This window comes from Protomyctophum bolini (genome assembly GCF_963924005.1).
Source record: "Protomyctophum bolini genome assembly, chromosome: 14".
Taxonomy (NCBI): Eukaryota; Metazoa; Chordata; class Actinopteri; order Myctophiformes; family Myctophidae; genus Protomyctophum; species Protomyctophum bolini.
In genome coordinates this window covers 9,899,789-9,923,676 of record NC_137875.1, presented here as the reverse complement: position 1 = coordinate 9,923,676, position 23,888 = coordinate 9,899,789, and the positions used below count along the sequence as shown (strand labels likewise).

At 42.5% G+C, this 23,888-nt stretch overlaps 2 protein-coding genes across 3 annotated transcripts in view; one reads left to right on the top strand and one right to left on the bottom strand.

Moving 5' to 3' along the window:
- Window positions 1-23,888, bottom strand: part of LOC308328207 (protocadherin-15-like) — a gene marked incomplete at both ends in the record, with an annotated part of 276,193 nt that overhangs the window by 216,117 nt on the left and 36,188 nt on the right. Inside the window, 2 exons of the mRNA XM_080781948.1 lie at window positions 19,454-19,519; window positions 23,020-23,034. Of these exons, the coding sequence (XP_080638074.1) occupies window positions 19,454-19,519; window positions 23,020-23,034 (81 nt within the window). The remainder of the gene's footprint in view (window positions 1-19,453; window positions 19,520-23,019; window positions 23,035-23,888) is intronic.
- On the top strand, window positions 7,534-10,073 carry LOC308328209 (uncharacterized protein). Of its 2 annotated transcripts, none has more exons than XM_080781954.1 (7): window positions 7,534-7,670; window positions 7,931-8,008; window positions 8,182-8,320; window positions 8,671-8,762; window positions 8,964-9,021; window positions 9,313-9,466; window positions 9,887-10,073. In XM_080781954.1, the coding sequence occupies exons 1-7, from the start codon at window positions 7,584-7,586 to the stop codon at window positions 10,011-10,013; spliced, it is 735 nt and encodes a 244-aa protein (XP_080638080.1). In that variant the 5' UTR covers window positions 7,534-7,583; the 3' UTR covers window positions 10,014-10,073. The 2 variants fall into 2 exon arrangements, with proteins under 2 accessions (XP_080638080.1, XP_080638079.1); XM_080781953.1 differs by having other exon boundaries at window positions 8,173-8,320.

Genomic DNA, 23,888 nt, shown 5'->3' with positions numbered 1-23,888 from the left:
AGTCATAAGCAGGATATTTAAAATAATTGGGTTACATAATGCAGCATGTGCATCTGGAGAGCTAACCGACTGTGACCACACCCCCATCTACATCAACTCACGTGGTGGAGCGGTGGTCCAGTTTTAAGTTCCTGGGTCTGAGGACATATCATGGGCTCTCAACTGTTCAATTCTGTTAAAAAAGGCGCAGCAGCGTCTGCACTTTCTAAGGAGACTGAGGAAGGCTCAGCTGACTCCCCGGATCCTAGTGAACTTCTACCGCTGCACCATTGACAGCATATTAACCAACTGCATCTCAGTGTGGTATAACAGCTGCACAGTATCTGACCGGAAGGCCCTGCAACGGGTATGTCATCGGCACACAACTCCCCTCCATTGAGGACATACAGAGATGTCTGCGCAGGGCGAGAGGTATTTTAAAAGACCCCTCTCACCCAAACCACAGACTCTTTTCCCTTCTCCCCTCTGGGAGGCGTTACATGACTAGGCTCAGGAACAGCTGTCTCCCTGCTGAACTCTGCCCCTAAATCTAATCTAATCTAATCAAAGGCCCCATTTACACTGGCAGACAAATCTAGCCTGAATCAGATCTGTGCCATAGCAAGATTGAAATCCGATTGGTTTAAATGGTCACATGACTCATTTAAACAAATCAGATTCCAATCTGGATGTGGCGCAGATCAGGCTAGATTTGTCTGCCAGTGTACATGGGGCCTAAGGATCAAGTGTTCGTGGAATGAGCAACACAGCTAAACGCATAGGTAGCGCCTCCAAAACATTTGAAAAATGGCAAATGGTTGGTTTTCCCCCTTGCTTTGAGTTGCTTAGTGGATTGGATGATTGCGCTCTCCCACAGCAATAAGGGGGGGAAAAAACACATATTTTTACACTTTATGAATTTTACACTCTGTAGGTAGCATGTGGAAGATCCATAGACTACATTTCTGTCGAAATAAACAGTGGTATGCATAGTCTTCCTTAGAGGAATGGAGAGTGGATGAGAAACAGTGGAGGAATGGAGGAGAGAGAGAGAGAGTAGTGAACTTGTAGATTAACCCAGACCCAGTAAAGGGTTGACCCGTAGAGCCTGCCCTAGCCCCGGCGGCCAGTCAGGTGTATGCTAAGGCTCAATTTATGTAATTTAGATAGCATTTTATGTAGACTTATAGCATTTTATGTAGACATAGCACTATATAGTATATATGCATACATGTTTATTCCACTGTTACGTTCTTAGCTTACGTATGATTCAAGATAACTATTTTTTAATGATGTATTGCCATGCTTTTTGTTCTTGCTTACTGTAAATCGCTCTGGATTAAGCACGTCTGCTAAATGCCTAAATTGTAAATTATGAAAGTAGTCAAAACATGCTATAAATTGGAACTTACACATTTACCATTTACTTAGAACCCTCCCATGGAACCCTGGGGGGGTCGAGAACCACCACATTAAAGTGAACTACAAAAAGTGCCCTTCTGGGCACAGGTCTCCACCAGAAGGATAGGAGTGTGTGTGATGTTTGGCAAAATCTTTAGGAGTAATATAAACATGTTTGTGTGTGTGTGTGTGTGTGTGTGTGTGTGTGTGTGTGTGTGTGTGTGTGTGTGTGTGTGTGTGTGTGCGTGAGAGAGAGACGTGACCTGGCCTGTTGTAGCACCACCATGAGGCTGATTTGAAAACTGTCAAGTGGCATTTCTTCCTCAGCCTAGTATGCGTGTACAGTTTCACCGCAGTCGGACGTTGTGTTGAGGCGATTTGTACAAAACGGGTACAAAGCAGGCTACCCCTGAAAACTTTAGAAGCCAATCGTAGGCATTGTAGGCAATCAGGATGGATTATGAGAAATCAAACAAACCTGTCTTGATCTCATGACTATGGAGAGCATGTGTACCGATCAGCGTGAAATTTGGATCAAATCTGAAGGAGTAATATTAGAAAATGTGTTTTACAAATGTCGGAGTGGGAATGTGTGTGCACAATTTCACGGAAATCACACAATGTGTTCATGATTTGCGGCATTTTATTTGAAACCGAGCACTCCTGCGAACTTTGGAAGCCAATCTTAGCCAATCAGGATGGAGTCTGAAAAATCTGAAAGACCCGTTTCCTGTAATGGCTATAGAGAGACTGTGTACCAATTTGTGTGATGTTTGAACAAAATCTGTAGGTGTACTGTCCAAAAAATTGATTTGCACAAAGCGGCCTCCTGGTGGCGCTATAAGAAGCCAATGTGAAAACCGTGGGGCAGAGGTTCAACTGTGGCATTCAGGGAGTGTGTGTGCAGAGTATGTGTGCAGAGTATGGCTGCGATCAAGCCAATGGTGCCGAAGATTAGCTGTCCACAGACGGACGGACGGACACACAGACGGACGGAGTGCAAAACATACTCTCTCCCCATGCCTTCGGCCTGGTGGAGACAATGAAGGGAATGACTGGAGAATGAGCATGCCAGTGCTAATGACATGGCGGGGAGAGAGAGAGAGTGAGGGTGATTGAATTAACTTCAGAGAGAGGGGAGCTAATGACTCTGTATAGTGAGACCAAAAAGTCAGTCACGCACTGCAGGCTCGACTCCTCTTCATTAATCGTGTCAACCTGATGCTGCGAACACACATTCTAATAACGTCTTCAGCTTGCCTCTGAAGCCCATAGCGGTGCTGGAGGGTGTGACGGCCCCCTGTGTGTATTGTATTGTACTATATATTAGGGTGTATAGTATATTATATTATGTGGTCTGGTGTAGTTTATATACAGGCCGACGCCCTGTATATAAGCCTGTCTCCCCAGTCCCTTCCTCAGCTCTGTAGTATTCAGTTCTCCTCTGCCCTTCTCCCACCATGCACCTTTTCCATCATTTGAGTTAATACACACAACACGCACACACATCTCACACACAGCACACCAGTCCCTGGCACTGGATTTCCCCCACAGGACAAATGTTCTCAAACTGGTAAGAAACTAGAGGCCTTTAAAGCAGTAGTGATTGGGGTCCCAGCAAAACATGTTAATATAATATAGTACAGCATCACAATCATAGGATATATTTGTGTTTTATATATATAATTTGGTGGGGCCTTGACTTATGAGTATGAGATGTCATGTGCTCGAAAAGTCAGCAGAAAGTTTCAATCGTTTTTAACGGGACCTATTTGGCATGTCTGTGTTCAACTGCACACGGTAAATTTCTTCGTCCAGCACCCATCCTGTGCTGGAGGGACACATACCGGTCGCTGGCACTGGACCCAGTATTTCCCCCACAGGATAAAATGTTCTCCGGTGCCGGGCCAGTCAAACTGAGAGAAATGTTCTCCGGTGCCGGGCCAGTCAAACTGAGAGAAATGTTCTCCGGTGGCGGGCCAGTCAAACAGAAAAATGTTCTCCGGTGGCGGGCCAGTCAGACTGAGAGACCTTTACACAGACTGAATGGCATTCAGCGTCTGCGGCGGCCCCTTAGCCATCTCGGATGCTTGGCTCCACTTTCAGGCTTTGTCAGCTCTCCTGGCACGGCGTGTCAAAAGCCCAGCTCTGTGGCTTCTCTCACAGAGTGAAACAAGAGGCGAGCACATCGTACACATACAGACACTAGGATTCTGCTGAAAGGTCGAAGGCAAAAGAGTTGACTGCACTCATAGCCAACCGGGGAAGAAATTGCACAGCTGAGCTGAGACTTTGCAAAGTATGTTTTCTTCCCTCTCTCTCTCTCTCTCTCTCTCTGTCTTCATTCTCCGGCTCAACGCTTGTCTGTTTCGCTTCGACTGACTGATTTTCTTTGGTCGGGAGCTTGCAGGGGCAAAGCAAGGACATCCTTTCCTCAGTGGTGTGGACGTTTCCTCAAAAAATCTGAGGCTGGTTGTGTTACGGCCAATCACAGGCTGAGCCTACCACCCTGTTCCCTTGGGCTATGGGAGGTAGTGCAGACTGCAGAGGCACATAATGTCACTAACTATTAACTACGCTGACTATTTTTCCACATCAAAAGTAATTAATATTGCCCTTTTTGGAGACTTTTAGCATACCAATATAGAGGGTATGCGCATGAATTAAGTGAGTGTCAAATTGAGTGGCAAAGTGAGTTTAACATTGTTTAAAGGGTGGGAAGCAGGGACATTTCCCTTTTAAAAATAATGATGCATATCTATCAAGGATGTCCAGTTAAAAAAAGATTTAGGCACATTTGCAGTTATAAGTCCAAATTATAGTAGCCACTAGATGGCGCAATTTCACAATGCGCCTTTGCTATGGACAATGTTCAGATCACGATTGATTCACATTTTTATTCACAGAATGGGTACAGTTAGAAGGTACAGGTCAATGGCCCTGTTGTGCTTGAAGTTGTCAGTTGTCCTCAAACCCCCACCTCCAGTCGCTGTCATAAGAACGGGAGGTGCGCTCATGAAGAGCCTGTTTGTCCATGGCTGCACGCGCACCTGCAACCCATCAAGTATAATTTATGCTTCGTCCCGGGGCGATGGTGTCGCTCACGCAGACCTCTACGCTCACAACAGTCGCATCCGCGTTGCGATTTTTTGTTCTTGCTTAATGTAAAATCTGGATTAAGAGCATCTGCTAAATGCCTAAATAGTAAATTGTCAAAACAAAAACTGCTGCTTCTGCTAAAACCAGAACTACCAGACTACCCAGACTACATGATACATCAGGGTTCTCCATTTTCAATTCATCAGTCATAATATATTCTGGTTTAGAGGGTGTTATTAGGCTGTAGTGTAAATCAATTTATATTCAGAACAGGAACAGGAAAATCAACATAACACTTATAATGAATTATCATATGGTTGGTTGCCATGGTTGGTCTCTGTCTGGAAAATGTACAGGAAAGAACAGGCAGTAGATCTTCCTCTTCCACTGATCGATTCACTTTGGCCACGCTGACCAGCATTTGTTGATCACCCTTCAACACAGGGGTGACAGCAGCCTACTTCACATAATCCTCCCCGTTTGGATCATGATGTCACTTCAATAAAACGGTAACAGTTTGCGATACCATTCTGTATTTTATTCTGCTTTTCGGCAAGCAGCAGACAAAATGACAAAATCATCATCATCATCATCATCATCGTGCAGCCCGACCACCGTGAATCAGGCTGTCACTGCAGTCTGCAGTGCTGCACAGCGGTTTTTAGTTTTTTTTTGCAAACTAATAGGATAATAGTCTACCTCTACCTGTCTTGTCCACTATTAATCGAATGTAGTGTCAACTGTTGTTCCAGCCACACACAAACACAAGAATAGAGGTGAGATACGGAGTAAAAAAAAAGCTCCATAAGACACTGAGTAATAGTAATCACTATAGTAACACCCAGAGAACACCATTCATTGTGGGAAAGCGGATCTGCCGTGAGTCCGCTGGCTGAAACAGTCTGGTTGCGATGGACACGCCCCCCACCAAGCCAGTACGAGCTCTGTTTCCCAATGGATATGAAAACATTAATTATTATTATAAAATTAAAGACTCTAAAATAGTGAAATTCCAAATGTCTTTTACTATGGGATGATGTAGGATAGAAGCTCACCATGACACGCTGTTTTGGGTCGGCCCTATCCACCGCGGTGATGTCATGCGATGTCACGAGACCTGGGCACCATTTATGGGGCTTTCCCCATGTATGTATGGGGATTTTTCAGTGATACACCGACTGATTTACGGGAAATTCATGATTCCATAAACACCCCGAACGCCCGGGGTTATTTAATCCATTAAATCATAGCGATTTATAGCAGCGGAGCACATTTACCGACGGACCGGATGTGCACTGTAAGAAAAGCTCGTCATTTGATGGGAATCTTCCGTATTATATGATTGTATCGTTCCCAATTCCCGCCGATAGCCGAGGAGGGGCCTATGAGTACAGGGAATTTCCCTGTCATTTGCGGACATGCGCACATTGGTGTAAAAAAAGCCTTAAGTCCGCCATTAAAGAATCTCTCCGCCCGCACTTTTAGAAATAGGACAGGTCAGGCTGCTGCTGCATGTGTGTTACCTTTGGACTGGAACCTCACGCTTCTTTTGGTAAAAAGTTTGGTTGGTACGTTAATTACATTAGTTAATTTATGACATTTATTTATTTATCTCTTGTGTGTAACTTGAAGTTCTTTCTGGCCCCAGTTGGCAAGTGCCCAGTTTTCCCGCGTCAAAAGTTGGACACAAGTGTTTTATTTAAAAAAAAAAATGGGTTCAGATTATATTTAGCATTTATTATATTTTCGGGTTTGTCGCGTCCGTTCATGAATGACCATATTTACTTCTGCTTATGCGCTAGCTTAATTTCCTCCCCCCCCATAGCTTAGTTGTTGTTAGTTGTTGTTAGCTCTTTTAGCTACGACCGGAGCTATTGTAACCTCAATTCGCGCTAGCAAGGAGTCTCTCCACCCAGACTTGACTTACCAACAGAGGTATAACTATTTGATTATATTTAGATACCTTATATTGTGTGTGTGTGTGTGTGTTTTAATGGCATAGAAGGCTGTGGTTTAGCTAGGCTAGGCCGCTAGCCAAGACAACAGCATCACCCCTCGATGCTAGCTGTTGGTTAGCTATTTTTGTGGTGTTCACATTAGGATAAACGTAGCAGCTATACGTTGCCTGCCCGTTCAATTTTCTATGGGCTAAAGCTTGTATTATATTTGCAGGTGTGTGACTGTGTGTGTGTGTTTGTCCGTGCTATAATGCACATTTAATGGGTTAGAACGTGTCCGGTGGTGGTTTAGCTCATGCTAAACCACCACCTCCTTTAGCATCATTCATCATCATCTCATATCAATGTCTGTGACTGCCGTAGCTCATTGTCTGCACCAATCGCTCTCACTTTTCACACAGGCATTGACCATAATAATATGGAGATCTTAACAAAGCCCTTTTCCCAATTTAACAAATTATGAATTAATAATGAATTTATTAGTGAATTAAATTGCGAAAACCACCCAGGGTGCAGTACCTCCCGCTGGCCACAACGTAGATGTATAGATATTATATTATTCAATAGCCTTGCTGCTCATGTTACACAAGTGTAGTGTAGTGTCTGTACAAATAAATAATACTGTAAATACTGTACAACAAGTGCTAATTAAATGTTTGCAGCAGAATATACAGTACTAGAGTAGTTCCCTTTTTATTATTTTTTCCCAAGGGACTTTGCTTTTGAAGATAAGGGAATTGAAATAACTACTGGTTCTGTCTGCTGGCAGATGGGGTCACCTCTGATTATTTTCTGATTTAAGGCACGTCATATGAAAATGGTATGCTTGTTGTGCTGAGATATACTAAAGGACAACTACAGTTGGGACACATAGCGAGCATTATTATTAAAAATGAAACCACTGTCCTACTTTTGCTACGGGGGAAAACGGCCAGCTGGGTTCCTGAGCTTGGAGTCTATGAAGTTGATAAATGATTCTGATTTGTTCATCTGTGAAAATCTGGAAAAACGTACAGAATATTATCCACTTTTTTCATACCAAAGAGGCGGGAGGTTGCTCATTCCTCTGAAACACATGCCAGCTTTGTAGTGATAAATTGGATGCAGTCCTAGCCAGATTAGAGGATTTAGGAGTTGCTTCTGTGGATGACCTCATCGATGTGCAAGCCTCGGACCTTGAGAACACCCTGTCTGTCATTCAGTGCAGAAGACTCGTCCGCGCTTTCCAAGCTGGTAAGTTTTTCTCCAGCACACATTAGTACACGAGCTACAAAATTGTTGTCTGTATAATCTAGTATTTTGCAAACTTTAATTTAACCATCCATTATTTAATTGCTGATTATTGTGTAACTATGGATTACCTTTTGGTTAATGGGAGTAATTTATAAAGTTCACAATGGGGAAACATGAGCTTATAGATCGGAGGTGTGTGTGTGTGTGTTTGTGTGTTTGTGTGTGTGTAAAACAATCTATTGGATTTCTTCTATTTTTAGGAGTCATCTGTTAGAAAATTGATGACTGAAACGTATCCCATCCAGCGTGAAGCCATAAACGATGGAACATGTGTCATGGTGAGGGTCTGTTTATGATGATAAATATTGTATCGTGATACGATATTCACAGATATCGTATATGTTTGTAATACCTTCATTTATACTTGATACTATATGAGATATTATTGAGAAAATAATATCGTGATATTGTATTTTTCCATATCGCCCACCCCTATGTCAAGGTCATGAAGGAAGAGTGGCCATTCTTATTTGAAGCTGCTCACCTGTTTGAACACGCATCTCAACTCCTTGGCTTTCCGGTACTGAACAAGCTGGCAGAGGAACTTTCCGGCAAAGAATCGGGCATCAACAACTTCCTTGACTCCAAAGGTAAATTACCCCCCACCCCACCCCTGTTTCCCCAATATACATGTATTGCTACTAGTGTTGAATATGTATTTTCTATTGTATGTCATCCTATTCACTAATATCTTTACTTATGTGGTAGTCTCGCGTTGCCAAACTGTTGCCTCTCGCAACTTCCAAATGCTTCCATCATACAGTCGGAGGCCACGGAAGTTCTATCATGATTAAAATATAAAGCGGAAGTGGAGCCTCCTCCCCACTTCCGTTTTGTCTTTACAGTTACACTTTTGAGCACCACAGATATAGAAACATTTTGTATTTAAACATCTGTATAATTGGTATGAACTGTTAATAAAGTATTCAATCAATCATAGGGTTGAAGCTGGGTGATGGTCCAGTGGAGCTGATCAAAGGCATTGCGAGATACTTAAAGGAAAACCCTGATCGCCTCTTCTTCCAAAATGAGGTAAGTGTTATGATTGTAAACCCCAGGAAATTATCTCAACATAATTATATTGTAATGTGTGAATCATAGAAAATATTGAGAATCCCTGTAACATTTCTATGCTTAGTCGTTTCCTCTGACTCAGACACTTTGTGTACATTGGAAACATAAAATCATCAAATGCATGCGTGTATCTTGACTTCATCTTATTTTTCTCCTCAGGACACCAACGATGTTGATCTCAGCAACCTCCCATGTACCCCATGCATCCTACTCAAAGGTTAGTAGTTATCCCAGCAAGCTTGGTATATATGCTCCATTTGTTTTTAGTTTTCCTGCTATGACAATTTGTTGTGATGAAAAGGTATATGCAGATTAGGGGCAACATCTTTAAATTACGGATGTACAATTGTATGTACAAGTCTGAGAAACAAAATGTTGAATACTGTTTTTTTGCTTGTTCTTACCAAAAACTACTAATTACCAGAAATCACAGCAATTATTCTATTTTTATTTTGTGTGTGGGTGTGTGATTTCTTAAATTAATTTAGTTTTTTGTGATCTGTTTAAGGTGACCAGCAATTCAATATGGCTGTGGATCAGGTCATTGTAAATGACCACATCACCTCCCCTGTTTCGGCCCTCGCATATGCTTTCTCCCTGTTCTATGTCTGCAATATTGAGTACCCGAAGGAGATGGCTTTGACGCTGGAGTTCGTTCAAAGGTAAGCAACACATGGTTTTGTAATGTTTATATCTGGGCTATTCAAATTATTGTCTGTCATAATGCGTCACAACACAATGTGAGCTTGTAGATCTGCTATTTTCGGCATGCAGCCAAATACTGTATAAATCTGTCATTGCTATGCCATAAAGGCCCCACCAAAATGCACCACAAATACTGTACACAAACGGGAGATGGGCTCCTGCCCTATGGGCCTCGTGGCTCTGCAAGGCTGACTACAAACATAACCTGCCAAAAACATTCCATGTTCAACTCTACCCCTGACCCAATGTCCCAAATTAAACAAATAAAGTTGCCCTTCATTACCAGTACATTGTTTACATAAAGATCTATCCTCTGTTACTCTTTACTTCAGTTTCATCTATTTTATGTGTAGCTAAGATTTCTTCTCTTTCCTTAGAGTTTTCTTCGGAATCAATCCAGACAGAGGGTCCAAGGCAGAACAGCAGGGGAAAAAACGGCACATTCCGGCAAGACTGGGAAAGTTTGTGTCTCAACTGAAGGATTTCCAATGGAGGTTGGAATGAGGTTTTTGGACTGTACACACACACACACACACACACACACACACACACACACACACACACACACACCCCTACCTTACCTCCTGTCTGACAGAGCAATGTTTTGTGATGCAAGACTGTCAAAGTTTGTGACTCAATGAAGGACTTCGTATGGAACATACGTGTACACACAACCACACACACACACACACACACACACTACCTCTTGTCTGTCAGACTGCCAGTCTGTAACAATGTTTTTGAACATTCTCAAGGTGAGAATGCAACAGCATTGCTGTTTATTTAGTTTTGAAATGGAAATGTGTATGGCACTAAGGGGGCATAGGGGTGAAGTACCTGCCCCCCAAAACAGAACTTAACTATTATCTATCTCAGAATGTTTGATGTTTGAGTATTCTAAAGGTGAGAAATGCCTATTTTGTTGCACTAGATTGTGTTTTATTGTGTTTTGAAATCATTGGAGGGTGATATTTGTCATCTTCTCCTACAGGCTGGGGCAACACCTATCAGTGGGGAATGATGAGTGGGAGGTGTAGGACGCTTTCTACATCCTCCTGGAGGGGACTCCTCATTCCCCACTGACAAGTGAGTCCGTAGTTTGAAAGCAGTGGCAAAGGACATGTATTTTATTGTGTTTTGAAATAATTGGAGGGTGACATTTGTCACTGCATCTTCTACAGGCTGGGGCAACACCTGTCAGTGGGGAATGATGAGTGGGAGGTGTAGGACGCTTTCTACATTCTCCTGGAGGGGACTCCTCATTCCCCACTGACAAGTGAGTCCGTAGTTTGAAAGCAGTGGCAAATGACGTGTATTTTATTGTGTTTTGAAATAATTGGAGGGTGACATTTGTCACTGCATCTTCTACAGGCTGGGGCAACACCTGTCAGTGGGGAATGATGAGTGGGAGGTGTAGGACGCTTTCTACATTCTCCTGGAGGGGACTCCTCATTCCCCACTGACGGGTGAGTCAGTAGTTTGAAAGCAGTGGCAAACGATCCCTGTAAAAGTTTTAAAAGAAATGTGCAGTTGAAATGTATATTTTTATTATAGGGAAATGTCTATAAAAGTTGTGTTCTATTGTTTCTATGATGGAAATGTAATGGAACTATATGGTACTAACACATTACCCGCCCAGGACCTCAAGCGAAAGAGTATTTTATAGTGTTTATGATCGTGATTCTTCTTGCGTGATGTCAACAATCATCGACTTTCTAAATGAGCGTAAAACCTGCCTGCTGCGCGAGGTTACTCTATGAGGTGAATTCATTAATCCTGGCGGTTAATGTGTTGTCTGGGTGCTTTGTGCATGTTTACAAAAATAATTGCACTGTTAAAGAAAAAATGTTAATTGCACTGTTCACTGAAAAGAAAAGAAAACTAATACAAATAAACATGTATTATTTATATATTTGTGGTTTAATCAGATTGATGTCCGTAAATTGTACAAAGAATATCCTATGTAAATCTACTTAATTTTCTATTTTCGGATTAACGTAAGTGTCTTTACAGACTAAGACTAAGTCCCTTAAAAGTACAGAATTGTCCGTAGAAAGACCAGACTAAGTTCCATAACAGTACAGTATTGTCCGTAAAAAGACCAGACTAAGGTCCATAACAGTACAGTATTGTCCGTAAAAAGACCAGACTAAGGTCCATAACAGTACAGTAATTGTCCGTAAAAAGACCAGACTAAGTTCCATAACGTTACAGAATTGTCCGTAAAAAGACCAGACTAAGTTCCATAACAGTACAGAATTGTCCGTAAAAAGACCAGACTAAGTATTGTAAAAGTACAGAATTTTCCTGAAATATCCGTAAAATGAACTGACTAAATACTGTAAAAATACAGAATTTTCCGTTTTAGGATGACGGAAGTGTCCGTAAAAGGAAGAGACTTAGTCCTGTGAAAGTACGGAATTATCCGTTATAGGGATGACAGAAGTGTCCGTAGATTAACGGTACAATGCATTGGCAGCAAATTACCGGAGCATTTCGCCGTTTTCTAACGGATATTTTTTTTACAGTGTGGCTGAAGCAGCTAGATGTAGCCAAAACACTCTAGAGGCGATCGACAACGACGGGAGGTATGATTAAATCTACCGCGGTGGGCCGTCTTAACACATGATCTTTGCTTAGAATTGGACGGAATGATTTAGATCAAGAGTTAGTAACAGTTTAATATTTTCGGTCTCGTCGGCTAAACAGGGAGTGAACATTTCCGATGACGTCCCACAGACGCTCCCAGCCTGTGGAGCGACGCGATGGGTTTTAATCTTCGTCCTGGGCGCTGGGCGCTACTAATTGAAAAGGCGGAGAACTTCGTCCTGTGCGCTCAGAGTGTTAACTGTGACCTCTGCAGCAACCACAGTGGTTATCACGAGACTGTCAAAGTATGATCATATTATATTGGCATTCCCATATTATATTATATATATTATATTATACAGTATATGGGCTTAATATTGATCACAGTCAGGGATCTCCATATATGGGCATAACAGGGATTGTATTAAGGGTATCAGTTGGGAATGCCCATGTGTGGAACTTTTTCACGTGATGTGACGGTTATGTAACGATGACCTGGGGGCTTGGCTCGGGTGAGCGACGGGGATTTGAGTCAGGTGACGTGTCAGAGTGACGGGGATTAGGTGACGTGTCAGAGTGACGGGGATTGTGGACCTGTGTCAAAGATGCAAGGTTTCATGGTTAACTGTAACCTCCGGTCGCAAAATAAATATGTATTGAGCATACATATGTATGAGATATCTTGCCATGCAAGTCTCGATTCGTTCATTCCCTGTAAGCATCTGCCAAATAGATGGCATATGACTTTTGCAGCGACAAGATAAGGGCAATGAGACGTTTATGGAACTCTGATTTCCCCCAGCTATTGAAAGTCTCTCTCTCTCCCTCCCTCTCTCTCTATCTCTCTCTCACACACTCCCTCCCTCTCTCTCCCTCTCTCATCCTGCAGATAGCCTTCTTCCTCCACTAGACACAAATCTCTTCAATCCGATTAATTGCATCTGGATTTAGGGAAACAAAACGATCGGTTCCTCTTGGGGATGAAGGGAGCAGAGGCGTCGAAACACAAAGCAAAGCATTGTCCTCCCAACGGAGACCCATGCACACTCTTTAAATGAAGGAGGGTTTATTCCATGTTGTTGTGTCTGGCATGGCACCAGTATTATAGCTACCATCAAAACTGGAAGTTAATTTCCTGCCCGCTGTTGTGGAGTGTTTCTCCAAAAATATGGTCACAGGTGTGATTTTCCATCGCCCAAAAAAGTAAGGAGATAAACAAAAATCTGAAATGTATCTTTTCAGTCCGAAAAGCTCCACTTTCCTCTTCTACTCCGGATTTGAATCCGGTTTGGAAACATTACAGTGCATGCATTAAAAAGGGTACATAGTGCAGCATAAGGCATAGGAGCATAAGGCTCTTCCACAGACTTCCAGAAGTCATGTGCTGGAAAAGCAGCAGAATGTCTTAATCCTTGTAACATGACAGGCGTGTAACATGACAGGCGTGCAGATATCGGTGTTCAACTTCACAGGGTATTTCTTCATCCAGCACCGACCCTATTGTATCGGATCGTATCTGGCAGCTGTCCCAGATAAATTGCAGTCGTTTGTTTTTTCTCTCAATTGATTTGGCATGTACGTGTGCTCTCAAAAACACTTGATTCTAAACGATGATAACGATCTAATTGTGCTAAATTCATAGAAATGCAGTTGGGCTGCTGACATTGATAAATGTTTTTGGAGGTGTAGTGGCACTCAAACTTGCTCTGGATAATGGCGGTGCGCACCAGGCAGCTGTATTTTTCTTCCTTGTTGTCACTGGCCATCATGGAATATTTCCCGACATTAGTACATGCAAATGTTTGTGCTATGGAACGACGTGCAATAAATGTTTTAACTGGCAAACGTTCCACAAGTAAAAATATGAAATAGTAATATTAATATATATTTGGTATAATTTGCAGAATTTTGATGGACAGACATTTTACCACGAGCGCTCAACTATATAGTACAGTTGAATATAACATTTTGTATAAAGATGTAAACCTTGAACCTCAAAGTGAATTCAACTATAGTACAGTTGAATATAACATTTTGTATAAAGATGTAAACCTTGAACCTCAAAGTTAATTAGTATTTCATTTTAATAGCAGTGGGAACGAGCCGTTTTGCAAAAAAATAAAAAACCTCAAAGTCTGTTCAGGTGGATGTGTCAAGTGTTTGGAGAACATGGACCTTGCTTTGGATAAATTTGCCAAATCAATTGAGGGAAGAGTGTAAACATGTTCTGCTTCAGCTGAGCAACTGGCTTGATATGCCTGCATAACCAGCTGCTTCTCGCCACACTAAACTCTCCTGGGCTACAACACAGCCAGCTGTATCGCTATTATATTGGTAAGAAGCAATTAAAAGGGGGAAAGAGAAAAAAACACTCAAGGCTACAGTATGCAAAAGCCACCCCAGCGGATATGCTGCTCCTACAAACTGTGGTGAAAAATGTAATTTGACTAGCTAATGTATTTACACACTCCTATCCACTGCGTCATCCTCTAGGGTCCATGAAGCAACACAGGAAACTATTATGATAAGATATGAGACATGATATGATGTGGATCAAAGTGATGAACGGACCGTCCGGCCCGACATCGTCATCCACCGACTTCCATCAGCACGTAGCTATTATTATGTACCTCTAAATAACCCATTCTGACCTGAGATCAGATTCTAAAATGTCTTCTACATCCTGATAGTTTTCTGAAAAAGCTATGTTTCTATGTCTAATCTTCGATTTTTCAAAAATAGCAGACCTACAAGCTCGTAGCGCGCCACTCGGTGGCGCGCTATGAGCTTGCAGATCTGCTATTTTTCAATAGCTAAAGCATAACATAATGCTAACACCAAAAGGGGTTCCCGCCGAAAATGGGATAAAATGTGATCCTAAACCCCAGAAATCCACTAAATTATAATGCAGCGTCTTGACAGCAGCGTAATGCAGGAGCAGCTCCGCCATGGGGATTGGTGCGCTATCTGCTCTCTGGGCTCTCCTGAGCCCCGGTGTTACATTTGTGTTAAATGTGTTCTTCGGGAGGGCGAGCCAAAAGGTGGGAGAAAAATGGCTGGAATATGTTTTCATTTTTCATCGTTTAGTTATTCTCGTTCCCTTGACCTAGACCAAACATAATATCCAGACGCAGGCGTGAGGACGAGGGGTGGGGGGTGGGGTGGGGTGCATTAGGTTGTTTGTTTTCTTCACCGTCCGGACGTGAATGCATATAAAGGAGACAGGCGCCTCGGAAAAGAGATGGAATCGTATTACGTGTCATTTGTATGGCGGCCGCGTGACTGGAAGGGAAGAGATGGAGCACATTTAGAACGATAATTGCTTTGGTCGAATAATGACAGGTTGCCTGTTTTACATTCCATTACGGTGGAGGAGGACAGCGGGGGCTTCATCATCCCAAGATAAATAAGGACGAAGGCGCCAGAAGAGACCTATATAGCAGGTAAATGAGTGTTCATATGAGCAACATTAGACACAAATTCCCTCATCCACAAACACACGCACACTGCATTGTGTGCAGGGGGTGGGGGGAGCATCTGGATTCGAGGCTTGGCAAATCCCACCACCAGTGGTGGAGAAAGTACTCAATTTGTACTAGGTAAAAGCATCACTGTCTAGATTGGAGGCTAGTTGTTTTTATTGGTATCAAAATGTAGGCCTACTTCAACTACTAAGGTAGAAAGTAGCAGAATGACCCGATTGAAGTTTGAAAATTTCAAAAATAGCATATCTACAAGCTTACAGAGGCACTGTAGATCAGCTACAAGCTTACAGAGGCATTGTAGATCAGCTATTTTCAGGGCGAAAGGTGCAGTATAGGGCAGAAGTGGTTAATGTATGTTTTGTAAAAAAGTATCTAAATCTACAAAATAACTAGGAGCTAAAGTTTTCAAAAAAGTGGAGTAAACGTACGATATTTGCCACTGAGATGTAGTGTAGTAGAAGTGATAAAGTATTGAAAATACACCAGTAAAGTCACACACACACACACACACACACACACACACACACACACACACACACACACACACACACACACACACACACACACACACACACACACACACACACACACACACACACACACACACACACACACACACACACACACTCTCTCTCTCTCTCTCTCTCTGCAGGGGGGGCATTTGGATGTGAGGCTTGGCAAGACCCACCGCCGTGCAAATACCAATCCCCAGGCAATCGATCAAAGCTCCCCAAATCAAAGGAAGTTGGGGCGGGCCCCGAGACATTGGCGGCCTGGATGGGAAAACATTTCCCTGTCGAGGTAGGAGGGAGTGGTGGAAAAACTACTCACATTTTGCACTTGAGTAAAAGTATCAATACTGCAGTGTGCAGTGCACTCTGTTACAAGTAAAAGTCGGGAATTCAAAAATGCACTTGAGTAAAAGTAGTATTGATGCCAAAAGTATTCGCATCTAAATGTAGTTAAAGTAGCCAAAAGTAGAAAGTTCTCTTTATGCAGAATGTCTCGTTTCAAGTTTTCAAATGTATCCAAAATCTCACAATGTGTCGCATGGTGTAGATCTGCTACATTAGCCACTATGTCCACATGGATGCCACCATTCCTTGGAGTGTTAAGTGTGTGAAACACATACTGTACACATGTGGCATGTGCACACTCCCATGCACACCACACATACACTGGCAAACAAGCATGCACCTGTGGCCCCCTAAAAGAGGCTGTGCCTGCAGTATGTCAGTGGAGCGTGTATAAAAGTGCGAGTGCACACACACACACACACACACACACACACACACACACAGTATAAACAGGCGGTGAGTCCCATATTCAGTAAAGTGCTGCTCATTAAACTCTGTTAGCCTGCTGTAAATATCTGCAGGCGACACACACACACACACACACACACACACACACACACACTTCTAGGAAAGCAGCTGTTACAGCGCTCCACTGCACACAGAGGTGTGTGTGCACGCCTGTGTGTGTATGAATGAGTGTGTGCATGTGTGTGTGTGCACACGCACAATATGGCTAATTAGGGCGCTGTGGCATGAAAACGTTTGCAAACCTGTGACATAGCTAGGCTATCCTACAAAAAAAATACAAAACTGCAGGCCGCAACACACGTGGCTGCAACACTCGAAAATACGGTTGACAAACCAACAAAAAAAGTGCGTCACAGGAAAGACTGTACTAGCGAGGGAAAGGAGAAGAAAGTGGGCAGGCTGCAGAACATGTAGTGATGAGAGCAGTTCATGAGAGAGGAGAAGAGGAGATGAGAACTCCTGACCTGCACCACAGCCCCCTTCTGTTCATGAGAGGAGAAGAGGAGATGAGAACTCATGACCTGCACCACAGCCCCCTTCTGTTCATGAGAGAGGAGAAGAGGAGATGAGAACTCCTGACCTGCACCACAGCCCCCCTGATGTTCAATGCATCAGTGAGCTGTGTGGTGCTACTGTAACATTGTTGGCCTGACTCACTATAGCAAGACTTTCTGCACTACAAACTATCTTTACAGAGCTTCTCAAACTTTCATGTCCACTTTCTCAAACTTTTATACGTATTTATTTGGCCGCAGACCGGAAAGCGCTTTGAATAAATTCCATTTAACGAAACAGACACTTGCATGTATGTATGCACCCACCCACGCACGCACCACTGCTTTGCATATCCTGGTAAACAAAAAACTGTAAACACACCGAAAACAACAACAGCCAGAAAGAAACTATATTAATTTCAAATACAAAATACTTCAGGACTAAACACAAAAGAGACTTTCCAGAATGTCTAAACATCAATTTGAAATGCAACTAAAGATCAACCAAAATCAGATGAAAGCCTCCACCCACCGCAGTGGTTATTTCTACAAAATTACCACCCGAGGTCTACTGTGTTCTAAATCCAGTTCTGAAACAGTTATGTTGCTAAAAGAAGATAAACTTTTTTTGTGTTTTGTGTTTGGCTGGTGGACCTCAATCTCAAAATGTTTTGTTCCAGAGAGACTGCCCAGAATTAAAGATTTGATCACTTATTATATTCAAAGATTTTCACACATTTTTCAAAAATAGCAGAGCCGGTGTCACTCAGACAACCAATGTGCTCCAGCTCAAATAGAAGAAAAAAAAGAAATTGACAGATGCTTTCCCAGTTTTAGTGGATTAAAAAAACATTGCTCTGATGCAAGAAATAGAACTCACTGCACTGCATGTATTATTGAAGAAACAATTTAGATCCACAAAATAACAAGCCAAGATACCACAAGAGGACTGGGTCTAGGGATGCACCAATCATCAGCCAATACTCACCATGTTATTCTTAGTATTATGTTGTCCTGCATAATGCAAGCGTTGTTGAGGGTGTGTTGTATATGTTCAATATGTCCATTATTGATGTTGTTTCTTCTGCGTGATGTCTTTACCCTGCTGTATTTGTAGTACTTTCTCTGCCCTGTAACTGTTATCTTAACTGTTGCGCTGCCTCTGGCGAATCAATAAAGGTCTAAGGATAACAGTTATCGTATGTTATCTATCTTGTCCTCTGATGCCAGTGGCTGATGTTTATCTGTGCAAGTGTGTCTATTGTTGATGTCGGGTAGAAACCTCTCTCCACTTTTTGTTTTTTTGTAAATTAATGCCCAGGGCTATTTGATCACATCACTGCATCACACAAAAGCACAAAAAGTAGCAGATCCCATACATCCGAACAGAAAAGTCCTATCGGATTGCTTTAAACGACGTTAAACTCACTTTGCCACGCAATTGTCCGTTGCCTTTATGCATGCGCATACCCTCTATATGTGATACAACGCTCAGCTACCGGCACCACAATGTTTCTTAAAATAAATATTGGCACAATAGAGGGGATGAATATCAACAAAAGCAATACATAAATGTTATTTTAAACCATTTTAAACACCAATTGGTGCATCCCTAATCGTTCCCTATGCTAGAAGAAATACTCACTGAGAGACAGCATAACCAACTAGCCATTGAGAGACAGCATAACCAACAACCGGTAGTCATTGAGAGACAGCATAACCAACTAGTCATTGAGAGACAGCATAACCAACTAGCCATTGAGAGACAGTATAACCAACTAGCCATTGAGAGACAGTATAACCAACTAGCCATTGAGAGACAGTATAACCAACTAGCCATTGAGAGACAGCATAACCAACTAGCCATTGAGAGACAGCATAACCAACTAGCCATTGAGAGACAGTATAACCAACTAGCCATTGAGAGACAGTAGGCCTATAACCAACTAGCCATTGAGAGACAGTATAAGAAACTAACCATAGTGTGCTATAACAGTAACGGAGACAGTTTAAGCAACTCGCCATAGAGTGCTATAACAGTATTTACGTACCGTTGGGACTCTCCTCATCGATGGTGACGATGGTGGCCGGGGGGCCAGTCCTTGACAGCTTGCACTCTGCACCAGAAAGAAGAAACAGCCAAATCAAATCATGCAGGAAAAAGGAAAACACTAAGTTAAAATATACACAACTGTACGTTTCCTATATTAAAGTACTTACGCACAGTTTATGTGTTTTTGGCTATTTGAAAAGTAGCCAATCTGCAAGCTCACAACATGCCACATTGTGCTAGCCTGGCATAGCCAGACTGATCACGTTTGAGTGATCCCGTGTGATCAGTCTGGCAATGCCAGGCTAGCATTCCGAGATCTGCTATTTTCCATGATACTTGTTTTTCTTACATTTATATATTATCGTTACATAATGATATAGATTATAGAGTATGCACATGCATCACTTTTCCACCGGGATACGCCCCCCTCACCTAGACTGAGTGGCAAAACATTGAGCAGAATGGAACGTTCGAGTTTGGAAGCGCTCGTTGGAAATCAACTCAACGGTCCAGCAGGAGGTAGCAGGACGTTGCGTTATTGAAAACAAGTGCATCCAAGCTCAGACACTTGGAAAAATAATCACCTGCATGGAATGTCTTGACAGAAAGTAGCTAATAACGTCTATGGTGGTTGTATGAAACAAAAAACTTTGCAGATAGAAAGAGGAATATTCAAGCTTTCCGTACAGCTGCAATGTTGGTTTAATGTTGTTTAATGCAATCAGATAGGACTTTTCTGTTTGGGTGTATGGGCTTAGCCTGGTTAATAAACCAGACTAATATCGCACGGACCGCGGGATATTAGTCTGGGGAGGCTCAGCTTGGATTTCATTTCCAGGGCTGCGGGTTGAAACATTTTCTCTTTGACGCAATTGGTCAGAGCTACTGTCAGTCAAAGGTCTCAAGCATTGAAAGTCACTGTACCAAAGCCCGCCCATATTGCATACCGTGTCCCGATTGGCCGCCCCATTTCTCTGGTGTAGGAAATGGGTGTACAATTGAGCCTCTCCAGACCGTAATCCGCCGGCAGGCAATTTTGTTTTGCCAACGGCTGATTCGGTCTGGTTTATTAACCAGGCTAGTATGGGCTGCCAAGGCCAGTTTTCTTTCTTTTCTTTTGCCACTCAGTAGGTGTTCTCGCATAACTTCCAGGAACAATGATGTCACGCGCAAAGCCTCTAATAGTTGTATGACGTGCTCAAAATAGGGACGAGGGGTGAAAGGCCTCGCTGCAATAGTAATAGGTATGTTACAGTTCATGACAGCTTATGAGTGCATAATGCTGATGGCACATGAATCTTAATGAAACACAACTACAGACAACATGAGTTTCATGAGGTTGAATGAATTATGGGCAAGATGCCTTAAAAGGTTCAATCTCAGTGTTTATTGATGTGTCCAAATAATTGTCAAATTTTCAGTAAAACTTGCCCCACCTATGACCTATTACTTTGTCCTTTTGTATGACACTGTAGTGTGATCAAGTAGGTCGTTCATTTATAATTATTTAAAAAAAGATTAGCGATTTGTGCTACATGGAAAATGAGCCCCTCAATAAAACAAATAGGGGTTGGTAAAACAGAATAGATAACCGCTTAATCCCCATTTCTAAAATAGCGCAAATAGTTGATCTATAAGCTCTCGACTAGTCACTTGGTGACGCGTTGAGAGCTTGTATCAACTATTTTATATATATTATATTATATTTGTTTGGGGGTGAAAATAAAATGTTTGCTTATTATGATGAATTGGGATGCCACGTTCAAAGTGGTTAATAAATTAATAGTTGCATACAATAAAACACATGCAGATTGACGGGCATTGATTGCATTGATCGGTTTAATCTGGAAATAAATAAATAAATCTGAATCAGGGACAACATAAAATAACTGAATTTGAGGTTAAATGTGAAGACTAGAGGGTGTATATAGTATATACCCGGGTTTAGGGATGGTGTGACAACATTTGGGTTTAGTTTTCCAGGGTTACATAAAGGTTATGACGATGACTCTGTGTGTATTCCAGTCCCCAGCATGTCGCTGCTACTTCTACAGATAAGACAGAGCACAGACAAGCACGTCTCCTCTCTGACACACCTAATGTCAACCCTGCTCCTTTACACCCGACAGTGACAAGTTCACCTGGAGGTGGGAACGCATTGGGAGAGGCCAAGTGCAAGGTTATTCAAGATATCTATTTTAGTGTTGACATAATCTTGGGGGATTTTCTGACATTATTGAATAGTACATCGTAGAGAGAGACAGGGAGTGACACGCAGCAAAGGTCATCGGGACCGGGAATCAAACCCTCGACTCGCTGTTAGGCTGCATTAGACGCATATACATGTATGTGGTATGCGCCTTAACCATTAGGTCACCCCCAGGGTTTTAATAGTATAAGATTTGTGTTAATTCTTTTGCATACAAACAAAATACCTATTTGATCCTGCGGGGGAAATTCTGACCAGGTGCTCAGCGCTGGGAGGGTATGGGGTCAAGTGTCTTGGCTCAGGGACACCGCGACACATTGCTGGGGCCGGGAATGGAACCTGGGGCCAGACGGCATCTCTCTAACCATTAAGCTATAGTCACTCTGCCATGTCTCAATTGGTAGTGAATGGCAGCAGCATCGCAAGGCTGCTACAGAGATCATGAATGAATGAATGAATGAATGAATCCACAGCATGAAGTTGGCATCATGACATGGAGACAAACAGTTGGTGGGGGCCATCAGAAAGCACAATATGGCAAGAGGAGCGACTATAGGCCTGTCACAAGTGTCCCAATTATTACATAATCACACAATCGTTTCCTGTTGTAAGCTTGACAATTAATCGTCAACGTATACATCAGCAGGAGGAGCAACGACAACATGGCCACAGATGGAGGGTATACAACAACAACACTAGCAGCACATCACATGACACACAGCTAACAACATCTCCACAGACAGACAAACACCATGTGGGTGGGCGGAAGATGGGCATGGTAGTGAAGAGGGCAGACAGAGACAGACGTGTGTGTGTGTGTGTGTGTGGGGTTGAAACGTTCAGCTTTAAATAACGCAGGCGCTGTTGAAAGGTGAGAGACAGAGAGAGAATGGGAGAAGAGATCGAGAGAGTGGCTAGATGGTGACAGACAGGATGAAATGAGAAAGGAAAAAAGTAGATACGTAGGTGGTTTTCAAACTTTCAAACCAAGGCACACCGAAAGGGTCATGTCCAAAATGTCATAAAAAGCTTGTAAGAGCTTGTAATCTGCTATTTTTGGCTAATGTTCGCCCCCGGAATAGGGATGCTAGAGTTCAAGTGATTAAATGTCAAGAGAATAAAGCCATTTTTAATCTGCACTAATGGAAATGGATATCCTTGCATGTTTTCCTACTGTATTTTAGGGGGGGGGAAGATTGACATATTTACGGATTGTAATATTACACAAATGTAAGGCGCTCTGAAGTTATTCAGGGGTGCCATGGGTGGAAAGGTTATTTACAGGGTAGACAAAACAAAGTTTGACAACCACGGAAGTAGAGAAAAGGAAGTTAGGCCTCGAGTTAAGGTCTTACCCTCGTACTGCCAGTCTGAAGGGGAGGGTCGGGGGTTAGTGGAACCAGAAGCATGGAGGAAGAAGAGGAAGAAGAACAGAGAAGCACCAAGAAAGAGTTGAGTTGAAGATAAACAGAGACCATAAGAAAAAACAGAAACAGAAGACAAGAGCGTATATAAGGAGAGGACAGGAGAGGAGGAAGAAAGCAGTGGTTGAAAAAGTACTCTTTTTTTCAAATGGTCGAAATGTATGTAGGCCTATAATGTATGTTTTGTAATAATAATCAAAATATGCAAACTAACTAGTAACTAAAGTTTTAAAATAATAGTAGAGTACAATATTTGGAACCGAGATGCAGTGGAGTAGTTACTTAGTCCACCACTGCAAGAGAGTATAGGAGAGAGATGGGAGAGGAGAAAGACAGTGTGGGGGTGGGTATAAAGGTGGAAGAGACAAAAGAAGTAGTGTTGTTAGTGAACCACACTGAGAGATAACATTTCATTCTAGTAAACAGGGCCGGGAGGTATTCTATTGTATCTCCCTGCTGCCTGCCTGCTGCCAGTAGCCAAATGACATCACTACACCACAGGTGAGCTACAGTAGCAGCAGGCCCTGAAGCTTTAGTCCTTGGGAGAAAAAGAGTCGTGATAATGGCACACACAAAAGGTTAATCCCTCTCTCCCTCTCTCTCTCTCCCCCCCCCTCCCCCTCGTCACGGGTTCGAATCCCCGACGACCTTCACATCATTCCTGGTCTCTCTCCCCGTTTCCCGTTTCAGAAAAGCCCAAAAGATATCTTTAAAAAAAAAGAAAGTGCTAGGGGGGAGCTGGAGTCTGAACAGAGACACAGACATGCCCTATCCAGTTTTAATATCTGTGTGGAGTAAGT